The sequence below is a fragment of the Hydra viridissima genome, unplaced genomic scaffold (genome assembly GCF_058129835.1).
Source record: "Hydra viridissima isolate aposymbiotic clone 2 unplaced genomic scaffold, HvirCarnegie_v1 scaffold_12, whole genome shotgun sequence".
Lineage (NCBI taxonomy): Eukaryota > Metazoa > Cnidaria > Hydrozoa > Anthoathecata > Hydridae > Hydra > Hydra viridissima.
Window position 1 is genome coordinate 3,431,978 of NW_028324311.1, and position 27,211 is coordinate 3,459,188.

Genomic DNA, 27,211 nt, shown 5'->3' on the forward strand with positions numbered 1-27,211 from the left:
TTGTTTTAAATAAATTTATCTACTCTGCTTTTAATAATTATTCTTAGATGTTTTTAAAGTCATGAACGAAAGTGCTAAAGGCGAAAAAATAAATTTATTTTAGGTCACCTAACTTTGTGGTTACCCTGTAACACAAACAACACATACATACACACAGGCACACATAAGTAGATGTTTAGAAATTATTTTTTTTTAAAAGAAAAATAGCTTTAAAATATTGATGTTGTATAATTGAAAGTTATGGTGGCAGAAGGAGATATTCCATCAGTTACTGGTATTTCTCCTGCTGAAGGTCCTCCTGGCACAATAGTAAAGATAAGAGGAGAGAACCTTGGCATAAGTGCAAAAGATGTTCTAGGTAAGTCAGTATGTATATGGTATGCACAAATACAAATTCTTATGTACAACTTATAGCAATAAATTTTAATGTGTAATGTATATTAAAAGAAAAAAAAAAAAAAGACAAAAAAATGTTCTCTTTTAATCTAACAGTATCTTGTTGCAAGCTTTTTGAAAGTTTTACTGAATATCTATTTTTAAAAGTCAAGTAAAAAAATTATCAGAGAAATAATAAATTTTATTGGTAAATATCCTTTTAGATACTCTATGATTTTCTTTTGAATTTCATATGGAAAGCACATATCATGGTCAATCATATACTTAAAAACAGAATTTATGCTAAATGTTTGGTTTAGCAAGATCCTTGAAATGTATAGCTTCTGTATAGTTATAGGTTTTATAATTTGCCATGCTTCTTATTCAAATCGTTGTAGTTTTTTTTCAATCCTGTACTACAAACTAATAGTTCTCAGCAAATCACCCAATAAAATATTAATTATTAATCATATTATTCTTAAGTACCTTTAATTAGTGAGCTTGGCATTTATGATTATGAATTAAGTATATCAATACAAGCAACGACTTTTTCTTATTCACACAAGGTGTCTGGGTAATTAATTGAGACCTATCCGTACTTTGCCATTGATTTAAGTTAAATTTTATTGTTCTTATTTAATTCCTCATTTAAACATATCACTAAATTGTCAATACCTGTGCATACAGAATATATCCCAATTGCTCCCACACTGTTGAGCCATTTTGGCTTCAAAGTCCAAGACCTTGAAAATCTATTTTATCAGTAGGGTATCTAATTTTAAATACAATTTTCATGAAGATTGCTTAGCGTAAACTTTTTTTTTTTTATGCAGAACCACTTTTAACACAATCTTACCAAGCATCTTAAGAAGAAAAAAATGAAAAAACTCATCTTGAAAGAAATCTTGAACTAAATCAACATGCTTTTCTGGTTTTGTTATCAGTTTTCAGAAACAATATGTATAAAATGTTCATAAGCTTAGAGTATTTTGCCCCATATTTTCTAGACCAATGAGGCATCAATGTGATCATTGATAAGAACTCTAAAGAACTTGCTACTCCTTCCGCTTTTGAATAGGCACTAATTTACTTTTTGTGTTGTTTTAAGAGATATTTGACCTAAAAGAGATAAGGATAAAGGAAGCCAAAAGTATTCAAGGGACATTGAGCTCTATTTTGAAATTTTATAACGTTAAGTAAATTACGCTTTACTAACTTACTCCTAATTTATTTTGCTGCTATAAAAGTTAATCATATATAATATGTTTTATTGTACAGATTTTAAATAATGAGTATTTACCTTCAGTCCTCTTCTTGTGTCTCTTGAAAGCATCACAACATTTAAAGTATTTTATTATAAATAATAATCCAAACACATGTTTGCTGTGATAACATTTCATTAATATCTTTGTTCGATATAGTCTCAAGCAAGAATTCGAAATAAAGATATTCTGTAATTCTTTTTCCATTTTTCTAAAATCTCATAAAACATGTTTCTTTCAAAATTTATCTTAAAACAGTAATCCTCCTAAGGTTCTCTTTAATAAAATATATTTGCTTTATTTTATTGATTACATAAAAGTAAAAACTTTAAATTTATTTTCACCATAAAGAAAACCATTTGTTATTTATGTTATATTGTTTATGTTATGTTATTATGTTATTTATTTCTTTAAGTTATCTATGTATATAAACCTAATTTTTATATAATTATTTAAAGTTTTATATAATTAAACCTATTTACCTAAATTCTACAATATATTATTATGTAATAAAAAGACACGATTTTCCTTTTTTTTTTTTATAGGAGGTTATGTAAACTATTTAAAAGTTTTCTAAAATCTTCCTTTGATTCCTTGTCCCAAAGTCTTTAATAGGTACTATTAAAGACTTTGGGACAAGGAACAATTTGGAACAATTTTCATATTTCTATTAATTACTAATTCTAAGTGGTTCCATAAGTAAGAACATTTCTTCTCATGAGGAAGAAATTTCTTTTTTTCTTTTTTTTTTTTTCTTCTCATGAGGAAGAAATTTCTTTTTTTCTTTTTTTTTTTCTTCTCATGAGGAAGAAATTTCTTTTTTTCTTTTTTTTTTTTTTTTCTTCTCATGAGGAAGAAATTTCTTTTTTTCTTTTTTTTTTTCTTCTCATGAGGAAGAAATTTCTTTTTTTCTTTTTTTTTTTTTTTCTTCTCATGAGGAAGAAATTTCTTTTTTTCTTTTTTTTTTTCTTCTCATGAGGAAGAAATTTCTTTTTTTCTTTTTTTTTTTTCTTCTCATGAGGAAGAAATTTTCTTCCTCATGAGAAGAAATGTTCTTCCTCATGAGAAGAAATGTTCACATCTTTGGAACCACTTAGAATTACTAATACTGATTCCTTTTTATTGGAGTTTTCAAATTGTGTGGTGCAAAGATCAGCAAAATCTATCAAAATCAAAAGATTTTGGGTTATATGCTGTTACCTGAAATTTAAATTTTCAATTAAATAAAGTTAAATACTCAATGAAGAAGAAACTTTTGCTTGCAGCTCTTTTGTTTGTAAGCTTTTCCTAAGTCATCTCGAATGATACCCCAACAGTAGTCTGCTACCATGTGTTGGTGATAATGATCTTCCATTGTCTTAAGAACTTTGTATAATTTCTCTTGTTGCTCTTCATATAGATTCAGAAGTCAAGTCAAGATTCTATTTATAAAATGAATTTTTTCTCTATTGAGAAACCTGACAACTACTGTAACTATATGCTATCAGTTTTGAGTGCTCTAACAAACTGTTTTATAAAACCAAGTTTAAGATGGATAGTGGAAAAGCTTTTTTTTTCTGCTAACAGTTTTTTCATTTTTAGTTTTGTTGATTTCTTGTTTAACTGTCCCACATACAGAGATAACATAGAAACTTATTAAAATCTTTCTACATACCAAGAACAAAGTTCTTGGTATGTAGAAAGATTATTTAGATCTACAAAAATATTCCAGTTTTGTTCTGGATATTTAATCAAGTTATGCACTATTTTAATGTCATGGTTAGTCTTGCAAATGAACAAAATGACCAACTGGGACAACCTAATTTATTGCCACTATGCAAAAAGATGCTTTTGAGGCTTCACTTTGAATTATGGGCGAGCAGTCTCCATTCTGTTGGATTGTATATGGAAGTATCCAACTATGATAAGAGACCTGAAATAATATAACAGAAAAAGAACAAATTGTTTTTTGAAAAGAGTGAACAAAGATTTCCTCTCTTATTCTAAAGTAGGAAACTTTTGCAAAGCTGTGAAGAAAGTTCTTTTCCTTTATAAAAATGCTAATAGTTTTGCTGCTTGCTTAGAAAGTCCCAAATCAGCTATTAAGTCATTCAGTTCAGTCTGACTTTCTTGGCCAACAAGTTGAATATTGAAATCCAATTTATATTCTGGTTTTACAAATTTATTAGTGTTTCATGTTTGCCTGACAAGTGTGTAACACCCACAGATATAATAGAATGAGTAAGGCTTATTTTCACTCATGTCAGTTTGGGGAAACCATCATATATGCTTGATCTAAAAGAACAATGATTTGGTTACCTTTTTTCATAATCACTGAATGAAAATACCTGTTCATTAAAGTTGTATAATTTTCTTTAACTTTACACTATTGAATATTACATTTAAACTCACACTTTCCCAATTCTTTTTCCTTTTTTTCTACAGCATTTAAATTTAGTTAATTAGGTGTTTAGTAGGTCTTTGATTTTTGAAATAAATCTAAATATTATTTAAACGAATTTATAAAATAGGTATGAAGCATTTAAAATGTAGTAAATTATTTTAGATTTTGTAAGCACGTGGTATATATATTACATATTTTGTAAATGACTAAATTTTTAAACTTTAAGAAATTTTCTTTTACTAATATGAACAAAATACTTTTGATTATGATTTTCATTGCATTGCAAATTACTTTAAATTGATCATGATTCATATTGATGATTGTTTTTTTCTCCCCCTCAACTTACAGTTGACACAAAAAGTTAAGTGAAAAACTGCTGTAATATCAGTAAATTTAATTAGTTTTTTTCTTAAATGTTTACTCTGCTAATTTTTAACAATTCTATGCTATTCTAAAATTTTTATCTATCAATTCATCAGTTGCTAACTTTTTGTTAAGGCTTGTAAATTGTTTTAAAAATGAACTTTTCCGGTTAACTTTATTCTCACAGGTGTTTTCATCTGCAATGTTAACTGCACGTATACTGCAGAATGGCAACATTCACGGTTAATACATTGCAGAACAGGAGTGGGAATGGGAATGGGTGACATAATTGTTTTTACAAAATCTGGTGGTAAGGGAACCTGTCTTGTTAAATTCCGAGGTTATATGCCACGAGTTGGTCTACTCACTGAGGCTGCAGTTTGGGTTGATGAGTCTAAACTGTTTGAAGAAAAGCCTACTACTCTATCTAACTCTCATGCATATACAGCCAGTAATGTGCACACAGATCCTTTAGGTGTTGCTCCTGAAGAAACTGGGTAATTTTTTTTCTTCATCTTAAATATTTTAAATATCTTTTCTATTACATATTTTTTAAATTAAAATTCAAATCCTAATCAATCATAAAAACAATACTAAGTCATAAATTTTCTTTAAAGCAAATTAATTTTGCTGATTAAGTTTATGGATGGGAGAAAAGCTGCCATTTTTAAAGATGTGCTATTTGCTATTGAATCCAAAATGAATAAAGTTTTTTTTAATACACCTGTTTTAATCATGATCCCACATTGTGCTAGTTTTTGTATTAATGCAAAAGAAATTTTCTTTGTTTTAGTAACAATAAAATACGTTTATATTTTAAACCAATGAGTAATTTTTTAAAAAAATTTTCTTTAATTTTTTTTAAAGACTTTATGAGCTCAGTTTTTTTGTTATTTTGTTTTTTTTATTATTTTGTTCAGGGCTGTACTTTCTGCTGACAAAATGGAAGAATGGTATCCTGGATGTAAGATGATATAGTATTGATGATATGATGATGATGATATTGATGATATTGATGGTATTGATGGTATTGATGGTATTGATGATGATGGTGATGATGATGATTTTGATGATATGGTGATATGATATGATGATATGATGATCATAATATGATTGATGATGATGTTGGCAACAATTATGGTGAGACCATGATGATGATCACCATATTAATTGAATGAATTATATTAATTGAGTGAATTATGGTGATCATGATGATATTATGATGATTATGGTGGTGGTAGTAGCAGTATTAAAATCACAGCTATGATTTAATTTTATAATTTAGTTTCCAGTAATCCATTGTCTGAAAACTTTCATCCTTCCAGATTTTTGTTGGAAAGGCATCTTGATACAAGGTCTCTCACTTGATTTAACTTTAATAAATGTATGTTTTCGGTCTGTAAAGATAAATGTTGTTTCAAAAAGCGGAGCACCAAAAAGTTAAATTATATTGGTGCTCCCCTTTTTGAGAAATCAAAAAGTGGAGCACCAACATAATTTAACTTTTTCAGTTTTTATTCAGTTTTGAGGCTCTCAAGAGTGGCTATTATCATTTACAGTCTAAAGATACACGCACTAGTGTTGGTCCTTCATCATTTGTTCGTGGGAATTTAGCGACTATTCTTGAGGCCTTGCAAACATTAGTCGGTAAGTATCAGTAGTTTTATTTGTACATAATTTTGTTTTATTTATTACATTTAATTACAGTTCCTTAAACATAATAATAATAATTATCATCATCATCATCATCATCATCATCATCATCATCATCATCATCATCATCATCATCATCATCATCATCATCATCATCATCATCATCATCATCATCATCATCATCATCATCATCATCATCAATCATAATGAATAATAAAAATAGTAAATTTTGCAAAAGAATCTTTGTTCTGACTAGAGATTACTTTTTTACAAGGAAATATTTTAAAATAAATTAGCAAGTTAGGCAAAAGAAATATCATTTAAATCTCTTTTATTTAGAAGTACAAAGGGTGATGGTGGCTGACAATAGAGCTTCAGCGGGTGGTCATATATGTGCAGAGTTGCAAGGAGTTGTTGGGAGTAAGGCATACTAATAAAATTAAAAAAATAAAACTGTTTTACATTTTAAGATGAATGATACCTGTTAAAGTTATATTCAAAAGTAAAGTTTAAATTTTTTGTCAGAAAATTTTTCTCCCAATGAAGTTGGTTATAATTAGTTGCATTTTTATATGCTGTCATTTCATGTATTCTCATTTATGTTCTTTTTGGTTTAATTTTTCTTTGCAAGTAACTATTTTTGTGCTTTTTTTTTTTTAAATATCTTGTTTTTAACTCTTAGGTTGTGATGTGGCTTCAAACAGTCTGTTCAAAGACATTCTTGCACGGAAAGATGAGGCAGATGCAAAACGAAATGTACTCAATATTTTGCATCGATTTCGCTTTTTATTTAATCTTCAAAGAAGCATAGAAAGAAATATTCAGCAGGTTTCTGTTATCTTTATTATTTTCTTTTTATCTCTGGATTACTTGTTAAAATTTTTAGTGTACACTTATATTTATTCAGAAAGTATAAGATTTTAGTAAATGTACTTTTATATTTATTAGGGAGAGTATGAAATTTTGATCAGCGATTATAACAGAGCAAAAGCACTTTTTCAAAACACTCAAGTTAAATCTTTTCAAAAAGGTGCTATTTTTTTTCCACACTTTTTATTATTTTTCTTCCACACTTTTTATTATTATTCTTTGTATTCCAATGTTTTACTGATGGAACATAAATTTCCTTATTCTTACTTCTACTAATATTTAACTATATGGTATATTAAAGTATAATATATGATATATGGTATATCTTACAAAAACATTTCAATTATCTTTGTAAATATCCTAATATAGAATTACTGCTTGTTAAAGACCATTTAATCATTAAGTAAAGATTTTCTTTTATGTGTTTCATTAGTTCTGTTAATTAGGGGAAGAGAGTGGGGAAATTATAGCCTACAATTCTTAGTTCTTAAATTTTTTTTTTATCAAAAGCACTGGCAGAAGTTGACAAGAAGGTGGCAGCTTTTTCACTACAGTTAAAGCACAAGCTATTTGATTTTCCCACACCACTTGAGGAACAAAAAAAAATTATCAGGTATTATTTTGAAATGAAATGAAATCTTGTATTGAGTTTTTTAAATATAAATCTTCTTAGTCATATCCATTTTTTCAAACAAGGTACTTAAATGATCTCGACTACCCTGGTAACGCTGGCTTAGAGTGCATCAATAAGCAGGCATTATGGATCAAATCAATGCTGCTTGATTGCCAGTTAGAGCACCAAAATCCAGGTTTGTCTCCTTCAATCAACTTTTATTTAACTTCAGTCAACTTTGACAATTGAAGGCACCAGAAAGATCTAATATTTTTGAATTTCATCCAGGCCAAATTTAAGTTGTTGAAAATATACTTGATTTTTTAGTTTAACAGAATATGGATAGACAAACCAAAAGTCAAATGTAAATTAAAAAATACAGCAGAAAAATTTCTTTTTATGTTTCATTTGTTTAGAAAATCAAGCAAATCGACCTCAATCTGATGTTCAGATATCAAGATCTTCTGAAGGTTCATTAAAATGTTAGTGGTTTACAGTTAGATTTAATGTTTGTTTTCATTTCCAATTGTTATTTTTTTTTGATAAAATAGATAATGAATAAGGAACATTGAGAAGAATGAGCAGCATTTGAGTTTAGTACATTGTTGGTTTGTCATTTTTGGTATTAGGAGGGATTATAAAAACAAAGCAGCAATTGTAAAAAAGCTTTGCTCAGTTATGAGAATATTATAAGAAAATTTCACCATTAACTGGTTTTTGAATTGATAATTATGGTTAATTGCTCCAATTGTAAGGGAGTTTTTATAAAATGAAATACAACTTAGTTTTGATTTTGAATGATTTTTGTTCTGTTACACTTAGTTTTGATGTTAAAGGCTCATTTTGTGTAGTTTTATTTGTTTACTTTTGCTAAAATTGTATAAGTAAAGTTAGAATTAATGAAAGAGTTTGTTTGACTCTGTTAATGTTTTTGACTACTTTAAAAATAAAAAATTAATAAAACTTTTCATTGCTCAATTAGCTCACAGTAGGAGTGGTAGTGATGGGACTGTGTTCTCCTCAAGTAAAAGTTTTTCTTTTTTGTTCTTGTTAATTTTTTTATTTGAATTTGTTATCAAGATAAGTTTTCAAAGTTAACATATGAATAAGATTATCTGGATTACTTTGCTTAAAGTTGATTAAAAAACTTTTTTCAATTGTTGAAGTTTTATTTTAGGAAATTCTAAAACCCAACTACCAGAAAGTTTGAGAAGATTGCATTCTATTTCAAGTATGTCTTTAAAAATTAGAAAAAAAAAGGCCTTAAAAAAAAACATGAACAATATGTTGATAATGATTGTCTTTTTAAAAAAATACTGGCGGTGGAAATGATAATGAAGATGATGATCTTCATGATAATTACAAAGATGACAATAATAATAGCAATAATTATGACAAGGACGGTAATGTGATAATAATAATGTTATGTTGATTTTTTTAGTGGTTGTGTTGCTTGAATTTATTACTTTTTTTTTCAGTGCACAACACGCCGCACAGTATTTTGATGGTTGAAGAACTTTGTGAACTTATATCAAGACATGTTTCTGACTTCTGGAACTTGGGTCAAACTTATCTAAGTAACCAATTGGGAGATAAGGTATTTGATAATCAAGGTGTTAGTTGTTTGGATTAAAGCATATTGATTACAGTCAATTGGTTAAGCTTTTTTTTAATTAATTGTCTTAGCACCTGATTTGAGAAACATTTCTAAATAGATAAAATTGAACTTATCAAGGAAATAGTAACTTAAAAAACATTTTGCACTGTAATTTATACTTTTCTTAGAGAGTAACTGTTGAAAAATCTGGAAAACTGGAAAAAGAAAAGTTTCAGGTTTCAATATTTTTTGGATGAATTTTGCTTGTGTGTTCATTTGGTTGTGTGTTCATTTGGTTGTGTGTTCATTTGGTTGTGTGTTCATTTGGTTGTGTGTTCATTTGCTTGTGTGTTCATTTGCTTGTGTGTTCATTAAGTTCAATTTGTGTGTTCATTTGCTTGTGTGTTCATTTGCTTGTGTGCTCATTTGCTTGTGTGTTCATTTGCTTATGACAATGATGTTCAAATTTACTAATTGTTTAGTATTTTTCATATAGGTTAGGCATTTAGTTTTGTAATAATTTCTTTATATAAGTGGATTTAAAATATTTTTCTAAAATTTGGTTCTTACAACATTAGTTACAAAAACTGTTTATACTAAAATATTTTGAAAGCTCTTTTTAACAAAAAAAGAAATTCGTAAAATATTTGCTATTTTTAAAATTTTTTATGTTTTAAGTATGAAAAAATGTTCCTTATAATAGTGTAAATTAATTACATAATCTTAAATGAAACCTGAAGGCTATGGATTAATGGGTTTGGTGATTTTGTAGGGAATGATATATAATATATAAAAAACATATACTTCATTTTAGTCACTGTATTAAGTCTTTAGGAAATAATTACTCTAAAGGAATAAATACAAAGAAAAAATAAATCAAGTGTGATATCCCAGCTTTAGAGTAGTGATCTGTTTTATCAAGTGATACAAGAATAGTAAATAGCATCTTCAAAAAAACTTACTTGAGTGTTATCAGATCATGTATAGTCCACCATATTCAGAACATATTCAGAACTGGCTAAATGAGCAACCTGACTTTACTCTTTACCCACCCTTTGAAGAAGATTTGTCTCATCTTCAATTCTATTGAGTAACAAAATAATCTATGAAAAGTGTTTTGCAAGTAAGTATTATGGAAACAAAAGGAAAACCCAAGACCATCCAAATGAAATGAATTTGAATTCAAATTGAAGTTCAAATGAAGATGAATTAAGTAATACTTTTCACTTTTCAAACATAATGAGGCGTCAAAGATATATACCATAGTCTTATCCTATGATTACTGAATCACAGAGCTGTTCTTATATGACTGAGTTAGGTTTGCTTGATCCCCATCAACCAAGCAGCAAAATCCATCCTAATAATAAATGTGTTTTAAATAAAGGCAATACTTTTCTCAGAAGAAATCATTTGCATGATAGCTAAAGTTCTTCAACAGTTCATTAAGTTCAATTTGTTCCTCAGACATGTCAACTACAGTTATTTGATGATAGGTATAAAACCTTTGCACCCCAGCTAAGTTTAATTACCACCACTATGTTTACTATAAACATTTTATGAGTTAATGAGTGATTTGGTATAATTGGTTATAAGTATAAAATATAAGTATTGGTTATAAGTATTTATTTTCTATATTTGTTAAACCATGTGCAGAATATTGTTTTACTTAGTTAAGATTTTTTTTTTTCAGCTTTAATTAGAAATATTAAGTTTATCAATCTTAATATCCCCTGAATATCTGGAAATAAATTTTAAAGTTTTATACTGTTTAACAACTAGGAGACAGTCAAAGATGTTATTCTTGTATTTTGTGAAATGGTGCACTCAGTTCTACTTCCAGATAATACAGCAAAAACAAAGTTGGTCTCTTTGATTCCGTGGCTTCCTAGTACTGTTCAAGCAGTCAAGTAAGTTTAAAGTTAAAAAATTAAACAATTTAGTAATAATCATTTAAGGCATATGAACTTCCCATGATAATATTCAATTGTCCATTATTCATGGCCTTTATAAAAAATGGTATATAATGCTAAAAATAATGTTATATTTGTAACAGCATATTGTCATATTATCATTTTCCTTAAAAAACCTCTCTGCAACTTAAAAAGCTAAAAATTTAGAAACTGAATGCATGGCGAGTGCAAACCTAAAAATTGACCATGTACAATGTTTTTGAGCTTTACAGTTGTTTGGCTGCTGTTACCTGCTTAAAATTATGCTGTTTAGATTTTAATTTCTTATGAATTGTAATATTTTATCTAAATTGTTCTGTTACAAAGGCTAGAGACACTTTAGCATTTTTCAGGCTCAAAGTCATTTTTTTGTTTTACTGTAAACCTATTTTTGTAGTTTTCTGATACTGTACAGACTGCAGTACACAATTTATAGCTGGTCAGCAAAAAAAAACAAAATTTTAAAGAGGTTCATTATTTCACTTTTTGATTTGTTTTAGATCAACATTAGATCGCTTGAAAAAGCTTGGTCTAACATCAGATATAATTGCTCCATTGAACAACTTAACCTCTGCGCTTATTTCTGAATGCATCAGGAAAATCCTTTCTATTGCCATTCAAGGTTTGGTTTTGTTGTAATTAAAATTGGAAGGTGAGAGAGTGTTTCTATTTAATTTTTTTTTAAACTTATCATCATTTTTTAGATATCAATGAGCTGTTCAACCAAGAGTTCTGGGATCTGGATTTTAGTGAGGAATCTTACTGTTTATCAAAATTGGTATGAAAATTATTTCTTCAAAAATTTTCCTTTTTTTAACCCAAAATGTACAAATTTCTCTAATTATTTTCTGAGAGGAATGAAGGTTAAAACAGGGGTTCTTTTTTAACCTTCATTCCTCGTAGAAAATTATCAGAGTTGATTATAACAGTCCCTCAAAGTTGTTGCCACTATAGGATAAGGATACAGCTATAAAATGAGACCAGAAATTTTATTGAAATTTGTTTTTCAATGTAATGAAAATGTTTTCAATGTTGTTGTTTTTTATTTTCTTTGATTTTATTATACAGAATTGAAAAAAATTCAAAGTTAAATTATGTAAGTGAAATCTTTTAGCCAGGAATGTTTGAAAAAATCTTCATAGAAACCTTGCAATTTGTGCATGAATTCATGGTTGATACTAAAGCTGAGGTGAGGATTTTATTCCTTATTTATTTTAAAAATAAAATGAAAAAGAATCCTTAGTCAACTTAAAGTTTAAATGAAATGGAATCTAAAAACAGAGAAGAATAAAATGCATGTAAAGTAAAAACTATGTATATGTTCAATTGCAAGAAATCCAAGATTGTTTGTTTTACTGTATTGTTTTACTGCTTTATTTATATGTATTCCTACAAAAACTACAGAATTTGTAGAAAAATTTTTTTATTAGCTTGAAATAAGATGTTTCAGAATTCTTATTGCAATATAAAACTTTATGTTTAATGTTTACATAGAAAATCTGGAAATCAAGTTGAACTGTTCTGCGTAAACTTTTGTCAGCATCTTTTTTATTTTTTTCTTTCTTAAATTTATTCAGGGTGAAAACAATGTACTGCACAAGGAGGTTTCTGCTTTATTAAAAAGAATGTTTGAGGTGCGTTTTACTCTTTTTTTTACTTCTTTTTTTAGATAAACCAATGAACTGATAAAAAGTTTATTGTATTGTATTTGGTACTGGAAGATTTTCTAAAGATGATTTAGCTGTTTATATTTTAAATGCAACTTGTTGATATTAGAAATATCTTTCAATTTTAGGGATATATTTTGTCACTTGAAAAAACTGTTTATCCAGATGTAAATAACAGGTAGTGCTATTTTTCCATTTTTCTGTCTTTAATATTAATTTTGTTCCCTCAATATATTTGTTTGCAAGTACTTGGTATACATTTATACTTTATGCACTGTTCTTTTTTAAGGGTGTTTTTGAAAATCATTTCTTATATGATAAAATTTAAAAAAATTTGTCTTTGAATGAGTTAAAATAAAAATGTTGCTTTAGAGATAACAGCTGCTGAAGCATTTTGCTTTAGTAAAATTGTTTTATTTTTTTTTTATTATTTTTTTGTAAGCAATGAAATGCTCAACGTTGTCCCAGATGGTACAGATTCAAAGAAAGGTGTATCTAAGGTAAAAAAAATCTGAAAATTATTTAAACTGCTTTTAGTTTAAAAATTTAATAATATCAATGCAAGCTCTAAGTAAAATCAGGTTGTGAAAACAAAAATCCTTATCTCAATGATAATGTGCATGATAAAGGTAAGTTAATTCTTTATTAGCCCAAAATATGTAAAACTTTGTCTCTAATAATTAAGATATATGTTATTATTAAATATATTAGACTATAAATAATATTTAATCATAATATATTAGACTTTAATATAAAGGCTATCATTTTGTAGATGCTGAAAAATTAGCTTAATAACGAAGATACCGCTTTTTTGTGATATCTTTGTTATTAACTTAATTTTGATAACACCTGTTGTTTGCTTCTGAATTTTTCTGTTCTTTTTTTTGTATATTTTTTTGATAATTATTTCATTTCTAAAGGATATGCAGTATTTGGTTGTCCTTAGCAACTGTGAGCACTCTAAAAAATTGATGCTACCTCGTATAGTATCATTCTGTGTGAAGTATGGTCACGTTGAAATTGAGCAACTAAATGGGGTATGTTAAATTGTAACACCTTTAAATAAATGTTTTTCATTCCAAGCTGTATTATTTGGTCTAGGAATTAATTTGTGCGGTTTTTAATTGAAAATAGAAGGTTTATTTCAAAAACTAAATGGATGAATACATTAATGAAAATAGTGTCCATCGCTAGTCACTACTTTTGCCCATCTTTCCGGCAATTTACAAATTCCGTGTCGAAAAAAATGCTTCATCCTTAGAAGTGATCCAATCAGAGACCCATTTTTCGATATTTTCTGAAGAAGTGAAGCGCTGTCCAATCAAATCGTTATTCATGCAATGGAACAAGTAGTAGTCAGAAGGAGCAATGTCCGGAGAATACGGCGGGTGGGGTAACACTTCCCATCCGACATTTTCCAAATAGTTTTTGACAGGTTTTGCGACATGTGGTCGAGCGTTATCATGCTGAAAAATGAGTTTATCATGTCTGTTACCCCAATCTGGTCGTTTTATGACCAGAGCTTGCTTCAAATGCATTAATTGTCGTCGATAACGTTCACCATTAATAGTTTCACCAGGTCTCAGAAGCTCATGGTACACCACACTTTTCATATCCCACCATATACACAGCATAACCTTTGCACAGTGAATATTCCGTTTGGGTTGTGATGGACCTGGTTCACCTGGCTTTACCCAGGCCTTTTTTCGTTTAGGATTCTCGTAATAAATCCATTTCTTATCGCCAGTAACGATTTGATGCAAAAATCCCTTTCTTTTCTGTCTTTCAAGCAGCAATTCACAAATGGTCTTTCTTCTTTCCATGTCTCTGTCTTTCAATTCATGTGGAACCCAATGAGACATTTTTTGAATCATACCCATGGCTTTGAGGCGTCTGGAAACTGTTGATTGTTCAACTCCTAACGATTTTGCAAGGTCCTCTTGCGTTTGACAAGAATCCTGATCGAGCAATGCTGCCAATTCTGCATCTTCAAATTTTTTCGGCTGTCCTGGTCGCTCTTGGTCTTCCAAACAAAAATCACCACTTTTAAACCGTGCTTCTCACTTCTGACACGTTCGCTCAGCTAGAGCATGGTCACCATAAACTTCAACCAAAATACGATGACTTTCGGTAGCACTTTTCTTCATGTTAAAGTAATGAAGAAGAATCCCCCGCAAAAACACTTTATCAGGAACAAAAATCGACATTATCAGTTAAATTAAAAATAGTGTTGTTTACGCTTAAATCAAATGATTTATAATGAAAATGATGCGCAATAACAGTGATCTTTGCATGCATGCGTAGCTAAACGAAACGCTGAGACAATAAGCTAGTTTTGTAATCCCTTGTCAAACCGCACGAATTATTTCCTAGACCAAATACTATAAATAGTATAAACTAGTATATCTAGTATATAACAAGTTTTTGTGTTTGTGTTTTAGGAAATTATGTTAGCTGTTGAAAAACTTGATGAGCGAGTGTTTAGCACATATATTGAGCTAAAATCAGAAATTTTAGCTGGAGCCATTGAAGAAGGAATATTTGTTTCAGAGTTTTGTTATAGTGGCTTACAGCCAGTGACAGGTAACAGTCATGTAGTTCAATCTTTTTTGATAATCTTTCTCATACAACTACAAATTTCAATTGTGATTTTTTTAAAATTTATTTCCACTGTTTACAATTTTTTCTCCAAAATTTCATTCCTTTATTTTGATCGCCCTTCAGAAATTTTAGATAAATTTAGAATTATTATAGGAATAATGTCAACAATATTGACAAAATATAGTTTTATAATGTTTGCATAACTGTTAAGGTTTTTTTTGTAAGCCTATGGTTCTGTTATTAATTTTTTTTTGGGTTATTTAATTTCTTTGAATTCTACTTATCTAATGTACAAATTATTTAACATGGTTATAGCATAATATAAAATTTTATTTAGCCTAAATTAGCATAATAAATAATTATAAATTATGTTACTTTAGATGAAATGAGTTTTTCCATCAGATGCCATAAAAAATCTTAAAATACATAAAATATTAAGCGGTCATCTTTTTCAAGAACTAAAAAAAATAATTTTTTTAATACATTTGAAAAAAAGTACATCAATTCTTAACAAGGAGTAATATTTTATGAGTAATGATAAGTAATTGTAGTTATGCTTGTACAAACTTACCATAAAGTTAGTAATTTGGAATATTTTTACACATAAAGCTTCATAACAAGCCTATTTTGAAAGATATTATTAAAAAATAACATGATTCATATCTTGATGAACCAAAACAAAATTAATTTATGATAATAAATTTGATATTTTTATTAGAAAAACTTAACGCATTTCAAGCTTGCTGTTGTGTTTAATTTAGCATATGAGAAAGTACAAATTGTTGCTTAAGAGCTAGATTTTAGTAAGCAACAAAAAAAAGAGTAATACTATTTTTCAACTACCTCATGATTGAATTTAATGCATGTGAGTATTTTCTCAATCTTAATTTTGTTATTATTAAACCTGAATTTGTTTTTCATAAATAGTTTCATAGAAGTTTTGTATATTCTTGGAGCAAGCAAAATTACCTTGAGCACCATTATCACATTTTACTTTCACTGTTCCTTTCACTCAAAATAACAGTGTCCATAAAGCAAGTATAAAAAATTTTGCAAAAATTTAAAAGTTAAGATGTAAAAGCAAGTGGTTGAATTAAGTGGATTTTTGAAAGAAGGATGCAAGTCTGTAATGGAACACCTTTCAAAAAATAAAATAGTTACACAAAGTCGATTTCATTCCTCATAATTATTAATGAGTGAATGTGTTTTACACACGGCGATCTATACTGCAGGCCTTGCCAACGTGCAAACAGCGTATCTGACTGGGGGCCTATTTTATAAACAGCAAAAACTAAAAAAAATCGGTTTATTAATTTTATTTCAACTCAATAAACTTTTTTCTCTCAAAAAAATTTACTTTATAATTAAAAACTGAAATTAAATAAAACATTATATATATATATATATATATATATATATATATATATATATATATATATATATATATATATATATATATATATATATATATATATATTGCAAAAAAAACTTCAAAAAGTCGGTAAACTTTAATTAAATAAAATATAAAGTATTAAATAATAAAATATATATTTTTTTAACATTGTCAAAGAATTCAGGACTATTTCAATATTTTTTGAGCTGGTTCTTTATTTGAATGTGGAGTCAGAAGTTTACATAAATTGTTCAAAAAGATATTTGAAAGAGTATTTCCATGGTGTCGCTGCATCTCAAAATTGTAAAACTCTGAAATCATCATTAGAATATTAATGATACTCTGCATATTCTATCCTTAATTCCATTGAACAATATAAAAGAAAATATTACCCATTGACAGGTATTATCTGTGGGAATATTAAGCCCAGCATGGTCAATTGAGTTTATGTATTGTCCATACTTTTGGTGGTAAAAAGTGGTTTTATCTAGCAATTCATTTTCTGATGGTTTTTTATCTTTATGAGTTAAATATCCTGATATATATATATATATATATATATATATATATATATATATATATATATATATATATATATATATATATATATATATATATATATATATATATATATATATATATATATATATATATAAGCCATATTTGTATTGAGAGAAATAAAAGATTTGAGATCTGGTAGATGTCAAATATTTCAGCAGAGGGCTCATCCAATAGAAAGCCACAATTTCGACAAGAATGGGTTGTATCAAGACTTATCTCAACAACTGGGTTATCAAGTGACAGCAAAAGCTTAGCTCTTGAAATATTCAACTTTTCAATCACTTGTTGTACTTTTATGAAATATGTACCTCCTGAACCTTGGCGCAGTTTGCTAAATTCTTTTTCCAATGGATCAGTAGAAAACTCACTAAGAATGACTATTGATGTGAGGTATCCAATAATGATTTACATAGTTCAACAATACCATTGCATGTGTGGTAAATTGACTGTGCAGTGTCACAAGTAAGTTGTTTCTCCCTTTTACCTTGCTTTCCAGCCATCTTTAAAGCCATATTTCCAAAATCCAAAATATCTTTTGATCTATTATCATTAGGATCTCTAATTACTGCTTGAAGTTCATCATTGAATCTAATATCAGCACCTGTTCCCTTAACATTGATAACTTTCCACCATGACTCAACAATGTTAATAAAATCTGCTGTATCTTGTCTTTCTTTTATATGCTGCAGTCCTGGATGTTTAATTAAAGCATGGTAAGTATTGTCACAAAATACCCTTAAACAGGTAGAAACTGACTGTCTTTCAATTGGCTTTGGAAATATTGAAACTTTATTTAAGTTGGATAGTTAAACTAAATATTTAGATTCAAGTTCATAAAGTTTTTTAAGATGATCCCATTGTGCTTCTTTACATAATCCTTTATCATAAAAAATAAGTTGACCAATTTTTTCAGTAAGCCAATTATTTCTAATGTTTTTAAGCAAATGGGCATAATCAAAGATTAAGAAAATACCACCATGGTATAACAACATTTTTTAAACATACACCTCATCATGCAATAAATAACAAAGTTTCTGTTTTTCTTCAACAGATTGAAAAATATTAGTCAAAAAATGTTTCTCATTTAATTTAGAAACTTTTGAAGTTATTCTTGTCAAAGTTCTTACAAAAGACAATTGGTAATCTGTTCGCAATTGATTATACAAACATCTGGATGTAGCGAAATACTGAAAAGATCAATTAGAATAAATCATACAACCAACACACTGTGTACCCATAGAAGCTAAATGTTCCTGGATTACAATTTCTTTTCTGCCTGGAATTAAATTTTTCAAATAACGCAAAACTTCTTCTTATATAGACCATGTGTTGATTTTTGAAGTTCTGTTTTTAGAAATTGTAGGAACTTTATTTTTGGCACTATAATGATAAGTTTTAAAATGCAAATCCTCACTAATCTTAATTAAAAAATATGGAGCTTCATTTGAATAAACTTGTGATTGTAAATGAATAGTGTTATTAATCATAAAGAATACTAATGGAACACCTAAATCTCTTTCATTATTTAAAAGAATTTTTTTCATTTCAGCAAAAGTTACTCTATCTTTTTCTAAAAAAGTGGATAGTTCATCTTGAGCAAAATTTTGAAAACGCAAATAAGTTGTTGAACAGGTTGTTGCACGTAATAGAGGAAGATGGCTAGGAATTTGACAAGACTGTATGCCAGGCCAAATAGATGATGGAAATTTAGGATGATATTTTCCTTGAACTATTTTTTTTTCAAAATTTATCAGTCAATGCAACTCACAAACTACAGTGTTACTAGTTACTTTTAAGTTTGCATTTGGAATTACTTTAATCCACATTTGTTTTTCTTCATTTTTAGGAAATCGATATACTGAAAGCTTTAAATTATCAGATTTCTTTTTTGCAGATAAATAATTTGTAGTGCAGCCATAAATACAACATTTTTTGCCCATATTTTAATATCACTAAAATGGCAACTAAAGTTAAGCAAAATTTAAAATAGGCCCCCAGTCAGATACTCGGTTTGAATGTTGGCTAGGCCTGTAGTATAGATCGCCATGGTTTTACAACAAAAGTGAAAGAAATTAACTCTTTATTTCAAAAATAAAAGAAAAGCATATGATTTAACTTTCTTTCATTTAATCTATTTTTTTACAGATGCTAAATTTTGATTGATGATATATTTACCTAATAATTAGACATTTTTAAACCTTTGCAATTATGATTGTGATACCAGTCCTAATTATTTTGTTAGTTTCAACAAAATGCTCATCAGATTAAAAGATTAGATGATTAAAAAATCATGACAAATGCAGCATAATTCTGAAGAGTAGAAACAAATGTGGCAAGAGGTACAGTTAACAAAGAGGTATAGTACAGGAAAATGTTCTCACCCCAAACTGCATAAGTTACAGATTAAAATACTGATACATATTTTCTCAGATAACAGGTAAGAGCTATTTTTAACATTCCAGAGTTTTGTTTCTTCAATAAGGAGAAGAGACTATGTTTTGTGTTATGTTACAAATAGTGGACTTTGCTTGACAAGCTGTTGCTAAATATTCCAGTTGTTAAGAAGCTCTTCCTGGCTACATTATAATATCTGAGAGCATTTTAAAGTTCAATATTGACAAAAGGCTGGGGGGGGGGGGGGATGCGTGATGACAAACAATGAATAAAACAACCTATAATAAACTCCAAAGGAGTTTTTAAATTACATTACACTTTAACATATTTTAATTGGCTGCCATCCCATTACTGTAGAAAGAAGTTCTAAAATGAATGTTTGCAGACAATTAATGGTATCGAAATAATTGTTTAGGCCTGCAAAGTTATGATAACAGAAAAAAATTTGCGATACCTCACATGCATTAAAACTTTGTTTCAACCTTTAAACACATTGTGCAATATTGTTATTCAAATAAATCTATTAAACTAAAATAAAGTTTTGGTTTATCGTTATTAATTTTAAAGTGTTTAATTCTATTTTTATGTCATGAGCTTTATTTTAAAGTCATTAAAAAAAAAACTTAGGTGGAGCTCCATTTGATTATTTTTCAAGTTGTTAAAATTTAATGTTTATCAAACTTACTATCATTTAACAACTCTTGTCCTTTAAATGGAACCCCCACTGCTCCCTAAGAAGAATGGCAATTCATTTTTAAACAAATTCTTTTTAGCGCTTGGCAATTAATTTCACGGAACGCTGCAAGGCGCGAAATTACAAACTTATTTTGGGAATTTAAATGAATTTTAAATTAAAAATTGTTTACGAGAGATGTTTCCAAAATTAGCCATCTCTACGGCGCTTCTCCGAATATCTGCAAAAATGAGTTGTTTGAAAAATAACTAATCGCTTAAATAAATATGGTTTTGTAGGTATACGTCATTATATTCAAGATATAGTCATGAAACTTGTTGCTATTCACTACGAGGTAATGTTTTATTGTAGATTTGTTTTTTACTTTTTCTTTTTTCAGTTATCATTGATTTGAAAAAAGAGTGTTAAGGAGTTGTAAGCATGAGTTCTCTCTCCTGTCTCCTCTCTCCTCTCTCCTGTCTCCTCTCTCCTCTCTCTCCTCTCTCCTCTCTCCTCTCTCGTTCTCTTTTCTTTATTCAATATCATTTTATTTTGTATTTATTAGGACTGTGTATTATTTATTTGTGTTAAGCTACCTACGTTTTTCCGTTAGGTGTCTACGGTTTCATCGACGTTTGTATCTCGTATCTTCAGCTCCTTGATAGAAAAGGTTTGCACTGAAGTAAGTCGCGTGTTAGTAGGTGTTCAAAAGTTCTCTGAGTATGGCAGTGTGCTTGCTAACCTAGAGTTGAACGCCATTAAAGCTGCATTTGGAACTTACATCAACCAGTCGGCGAGGTGAGCAGTTACAGCTATAAAGCTAAGAATTTTTATAACCATATAAATTGAAATCTTGAATAACCAAATTTTCTTCAATATCAAAAATTTCTTAAATAAAAGAAAGATTGTTTCAAAGAGGTTGGGTGAGAGGTTGGGGAAATTTTACAAATTAGGGAAATGAAGAAAAAAGCGCACACAAGACAAAAATAAGTTCTTTATTTATAAAAAAAGTGTATACATTTTTTGGTTTCTGGGAAACATCTTGTTGGAATTAAGTTGTTAGAATAAATTTGTTTGATTATATCTTCCTTCGTGAATCATATTTATTTAAATGTTGGAAGACCTTACATCAATTCTTTTTTTTTTTTTTTTTTTTTTTTAGAAAAAGTTTAGAAAAAGCTATAGCTTGCATTCCCTCAATTGATGGCGGGAAAAAGAGGTTCCTTTTAGTCAACATTTTTATTTACTTTTTACATAAACTATGTTAGTCGCCCAATTTTGTATTTTAAGAAAGAATTAATTTACGATAAATCCTAGATTTTGATTTTGATAAATCTTAGATTTAGATTTTGATAAATCTTAGATTTAGATTGATAAATCCTAGATTTCCCCTTTTAGCGATATCGATTCTCTACTTACAAAATTCAAGACTTCAATGCATTACCAACTTTCAATTTTCGAAAACCCTGATGAATCAACCGGACCAGACACTTTTGTTGCTGCTAACATAAGAACATCGTCAATAGGGGCAAGAAGTAGGGGAGCTAGTTGCGGGGAAAGATCTTTGGCTAACGCAAAACACAAGAAAGTTCTTATTTCTCGGACTTCTCCTTTAGTAACAAATGAAGTCGAGGCCGAAAACACAGGGAAAAGTCTTTTGTCTTCTGTGAAAACTGAGCTTAAAAGTATTTCATCGACTATCGAACTTGAAAATCCATCTGCAACATCTGAAGAGTATCCTATGCCTTCCGAAAGTCGCCAGTCTACTGGTAGAACGTCTAGTTTATCAAAAAAAACGAAACGTCAGGCGCCAGCTCCTCCGCCTACGTTGGCAGGTAGCAACAGAAATCTAATTTCTAAATCTTCAGTTATGGACTCAACAAATCCGTTTGCAGATGACAGTGGTAACCCATTTTTAAGTAGCGGTGCTTCATACAAAGAAGGCTCGACAAACCCTTTTTTCGGAGATGATTAAAGTATCGTAAGTCCCTTGAAGTTTTATCCGGCGGAAAGCAATTTGTTTTGTTTTTTAGATATATTTTTTTTTATCAATGTTTTTTTTTTTTTAACAAAAAAATGTTGTTAGTGAATATGTAAATAAAATTTTTCTTATAATTAACGAATTTTTAAAAATTTGTCTATTTTTGACGATGAAAGCAATAAATTTGTAGAAATTTGTTAGTTTTAATTTTGACTTTTAGAAGGCTTACCTATAGGGTTGCCAACTTCTGATTGAGACGGGTTCCGGACACTGTCGGATAATTTGTGAAGAGCCAACAACTTTAAATGCTGTTTTTAGCTGTTTTGAATTTTTAGAAACTGGCAACTTAACAGTTTTAAAGCAGAGATCAAAACTTAGAACTTTGCTAAGTGACTCAGTATCTCGATTGAGATTGGTAGGAATTTTACTTATCTGTAAAATTACACATAAGCAACACGGGAATTTGAAAATGGTTCAATCTTATCCAAATTGAATTGCTTGATGGTGTTGTTTAGTGAATTCCCTTACATAAATAGAACTATTCGTTTCGAGTACCGATAGAACCGATGGAGGTCAGTTATCTAAATTTTTACTATCCTAGGCATCAAGTCAGGTCGGGTATTAAAACATTCAAGTCCCAAATAAAATAAGTCTTTTCTGGTAATACTATATCAGGATCTACTAATTTTTTTTGCTCTTGTCAGGGTCCGATACTCGTTCGAGTCGGCTCAATATCGCACTGTGTGGAGCTACAGTAAATTGCGGTGGCCTAAAATAGAAAACCTTGTTAAGTAAAAAATTTATGTCTTTTTTTCAGTTATACGATGATAACTATGAGGTTTTCGTTCTTCCAGCTTAAAAAGTTGATGAGAAATTAGGACATATTTTGAAAAAATCGAAAAATCTCCAAATTTACTTAAAAAGAACTAAATTTACCATAAACCTTTAACATCATATTTTATATCATTAAAATATAATTGTCTTGTTACCCAACCTATTGTGAAACAGAACTTTCAGCCAAATTTTTTTCATCTTCAAATTTTTCGCCAATTTTATCGTGTTAAAGGTTGACTGTTCAATATTTTCAGGAGGTGATTTCACATTCACTTGTGTCTGATTCGTCAAAGATGAAAGTCTTTAACTACATGAGGAAATTCAATGGCAGCCTTAATCTTTTGTTTAAACCAAGTTTACAATTTGATTAAGCTGACGTGAGCGCCGAATGATGCTGTAGTCCGTACAAAAGTATCTTTTAAATTCTCTTATTTCGTAGTTGTAAAGTTCACGATAATTCTTGTATAATTTCTTTTTTGACTCAACAGCTTCTTCATCCATTATTTCTAGTGGAGCAGGCGAATGCAACAGAATTCCAACAGCGTCTACTAATACTTTATGCACTTAAAATGAAATCATAGATCAAGAACCATACAAATCAAGAAAAAATTTTCAAATCTCAGCAATAAAAATCCAACTTCTTTGGATTGATTTCCTGCTGGCAGTTAATCTTGATCAACATATTTTTGAATCGAACAATCAGGTCTTCTGGTATATTTAAAACTTCACTTCATTTCTTTGGATCGGAGAAAGCTTGTCAGTAAATATTTTTGTACCTGACAGACAATTCAAAAAAAGGAAAACTTTTTCAACCTGTCGCTTGAGATTTATTCGATATTTGGCATGTTTTTACCTGGAACTAAAAAAAACCCGAATTGAAACCGTAGGGTTCGTGCTTTTTATCGATGAAAGTTTTGTTTTGCAACTTTTCATATTTGAATAGCTTTCTGAAAAATTAAATCTCTCGAAAAAGTGAAAGTATGAAACTAAATTTTTGGCGAGAGTAAGAAAACATGTCGGAGATTCGATTGTACTCTTTATCTCAATTCAACTTTTCTAAACAAGTTTTTAAATGTGCAACAAAAATGAAGTTTAAGATATTTTTTCTTAAATTTCGATTTTAACGAGGGAATTTGAAAGATAAACCGAATAGATGGTATTTTTTAAATTGATAAATAAAAACAATTAACTTTGTTTCTAACGACATATCTAGTAAAAAACTATATAAAAAATGACTTACTCTTTTCCAAGGTGTGCATTAGGCTTTGAAAAAAAAAAAAAAAAAGAAACTAAAATTACATTCAAGCATTACAAATGTTTTTCTTTAAAATAATTTTGTTTCCAAAGATCCAAAGATGGCTACCAGAACAAACAGGATGAGTGAGAAAAACATCCATATTTCACTTGTTTAGACAGCACAACATGAATTGTTCTTGTAACAGAATATTTTTAGTTGTTTGGTGTAACGATGGCTGGAGAAAGTTTTATTCTTTACCGTACAAATGCTTTTCAAAAAAAAAAAAAAAGGTCTTTAAGAGTATGCTTAACGATATTTTTTTCGAAATTTTTCACTTCATCACTAAATATCTCCCGAAACGATTTTTCTTATCCAATCTATTCCTAGTAAAACTCCAAAATTAAATATAGAATTTTAAAATATGACTTTTCTCATTTTTGACCACCTGATTCCACTCTGTTGGTAAATTTAAATCAGGACCCGGATAAACTACTACAATAAATTAAAATAAAGGAAAATATGAAATTTGATCTTTTTCGGAAGAGCTAAGAGTCAATAAATCAAACTTCTAGAGTTTTTCCACAAAAAGATAGCAAATAAAAGATCAATTAAAGCAACAAAACCATTTTTGTTAAACTAAACCATTTTTGTTAAATGCCAAAAAAAACCCAAAAAATGTGGGTAAAACATTTTAAAAAGTAGAAGAAATAATAGGAAAAAAATACAATTAATAGCAAATAATAAATAATAAATAGAAAAAATAGAATTTTTTTTGTTGCTAAATGCCAATAAACAAAATGTGGGTAAACATTTTTAAAAATAGAAGGCGAAAAAAACGAAGTATCTCAACGCCCTTAATGCATGTTCTTGAAAATACACGAATTTTGCGTTTTTATAAAAAGGTTAAGTTTCACTGTATTTTTTTAGCCCAAATAATTTTTTTTTTAAATTTTTTTTTTCTCTCTTAGCGCTTTAGTTTGTCTAAAATCAAACAAAGTTAAATTTTTTTTAAATTACTCAAGTTTAGATATAAAATTTTGCTTTATAGTTGATGAACCATATTTTGGTATTAAAATGGTGCTGCTCTCAATGAAGATAAAACATTAAATTGAGAAAACAACTTTTTCAAACAAGTTTTAAGTCATATGTTTAATTTCTAACCAGTCATATGTCTGCAAACATACTAAAGGTCGAAAAAAGTTAGTTATTTCAAGTTTAAAACCTGTTTTTTCCATTTTATATGAAAGTTTTTATTAATATGAGTATGAAGAACACACAAATTGACATACGACTAGTTAGACTTTTAAAGTTAAACCTCTTAAGGTTTGTTTAAAAGTCTAAGCTTAAAATTTAAACATTACTGTGATATGTACCACCCCTATTTTATAATGCCATAAAACTATTTAACTAAAATTCTGGTCTTTAAATTACAATAGATTAATGTAAACATGTAAAATAGCGGGCAGAATAAAAACTTAACATATCATATTGTTTATAAACAAATGTTGCAGACCGGAAAAAAAGTATGTTTGTTATCACCGAGAACAAACAAGACAAAAAAGTTTGAGAACATGCATTAACGGCGTTGAGATGGTCTAAAACATTTTTGGATTAATGTAAAATTAAAATTTTAATTGTAGTTTACCTAACAAAAGTTATGCTTAACTTATTTAAAAAAAAAAAAAAGGAAATTAGTTACCATATTTCTCCATTACACCATCCATTGTTGCATACTACAGTAAATTGTTGCAAAACACCATTCATTGTTGCGTAAGACAGTCCATTATCGCATAACACGAATTTGCATGATCAGGATGCCTTTTTAAATTATAAAAATCAAATACATTAAAAAACAGTCACACTTCTAAAGCTTAAAACTGCTTTTGAAATAATGAACAGAAACTCAATTGTAACATTACCGATAAAATAAAAGAGTTCAATGAGTAAGGTATGCGATAATTCTGTAACTATTTCATGATTTTTAAAAACAAGTCGAGACCACAGATAAACGCTAATCCTAAGATAACTAGTAAAACCTGTTTTAGAGAACCATGAATAAAAGGTGGAGACAAAAACACTAATCGAACTTCAAGATAGAAAGGATTATTTTATGCTAGAACAACAACTGATGTGATACGCAGACGCATTGAAAATGAACTTTGGATAAAATATCGTGAAAATATAGCTGGATTTTAGGGTGGACATTTAGGAGAATTTTTGCGATATTTTTAAAAAAAGAGTTATTTTGGGAAAGAGTGAAAAGAGATTTTGAAATTAGAATTTATTACATATTATAATTGTATCAAGATTTTGTTGTCAAACCTTACATATGTCTAAAGAATTAGAATTCAAGGAGTCTAACGTCAAACACAAAAAATACACGAAACACACACATCCACACAACACTGAGTGCAACCCAACAGCCGAATTATAAATACCAAAATATAACTAAACAAAACAAATACATTTCCGAAAGGGTAAACAAACCTGAGCCTTCACAATATCAAAGATTTCATTCAATCTTTCTTTAAACATTGTTTCATTTTTTATTTAAGTAGCATTTTTCTTTGCATTTGACTTCTGCAGTGCTCTTCATTTATGCATTTTCGCGGTATATGTAAAGATATTTAGTTTACGTTTGGTTGGAATACTTGGCTTTAAAACATATTTCTTCACGCACAGTTGCACACTTCTCTTAACGATTTCCTGTCAATAGCAAGATGATAAACATCCCAGAACTTCGCAAATCGAAGAAACCTTTGCATAGTTGCATTTAATGAGCGGTTATCGCATAACAGATAATTC

At 28.7% G+C, this 27,211-nt stretch overlaps 1 protein-coding gene and 1 long non-coding RNA gene across 4 annotated transcripts; one reads left to right on the top strand and one right to left on the bottom strand.

Annotated features, from left to right (window-relative positions):
• Nucleotides 1-39: 39 nt before the first annotated feature.
• Nucleotides 40-22,528, top strand: LOC145193961 (exocyst complex component 2-like). Of its 2 annotated transcripts, none has more exons than XR_016445480.1 (28): nt 40-358; nt 4,571-4,880; nt 5,304-5,347; nt 5,669-5,738; nt 5,906-6,030; nt 6,376-6,456; nt 6,719-6,864; nt 6,985-7,066; nt 7,417-7,519; nt 7,603-7,715; nt 7,936-8,001; nt 8,502-8,543; nt 8,697-8,750; nt 8,998-9,116; nt 9,305-9,352; nt 10,896-11,023; nt 11,566-11,687; nt 11,770-11,843; nt 12,180-12,254; nt 12,643-12,699; nt 12,861-12,910; nt 13,175-13,232; nt 13,653-13,769; nt 15,174-15,315; nt 19,530-20,709; nt 20,968-21,152; nt 21,517-21,573; nt 21,753-22,528. XR_016445480.1 is itself a non-coding variant. In XM_090068325.1 (28 exons), exons 1-28 carry the CDS (start codon nt 241-243, stop codon nt 22,327-22,329), a joined length of 3,219 nt encoding a protein of 1,072 aa, XP_089924451.1. In that variant the 5' UTR covers nt 40-240; the 3' UTR covers nt 22,330-22,528. The 2 variants fall into 2 exon arrangements, 1 of the variants encoding a protein (XP_089924451.1); XM_090068325.1 differs by having other exon boundaries at nt 20,654-20,709.
• On the bottom strand, nt 21,491-27,120 carry LOC149880795 (uncharacterized). Of its 2 annotated transcripts, XR_016445481.1 has the most exons (5): nt 26,894-27,120; nt 26,106-26,224; nt 24,410-24,674; nt 23,330-24,028; nt 21,491-23,104 (listed from the first exon to the last, which is right to left on the bottom strand). It is a non-coding gene; the product is annotated as an uncharacterized LOC149880795 (long non-coding RNA). The 2 variants fall into 2 exon arrangements; XR_016445482.1 differs by lacking the exons at nt 21,491-23,104; nt 23,330-24,028; nt 26,894-27,120 and adding an exon at nt 26,326-26,370 and having other exon boundaries at nt 24,535-24,674.
• Nucleotides 27,121-27,211: the final 91 nt, after the last annotated feature.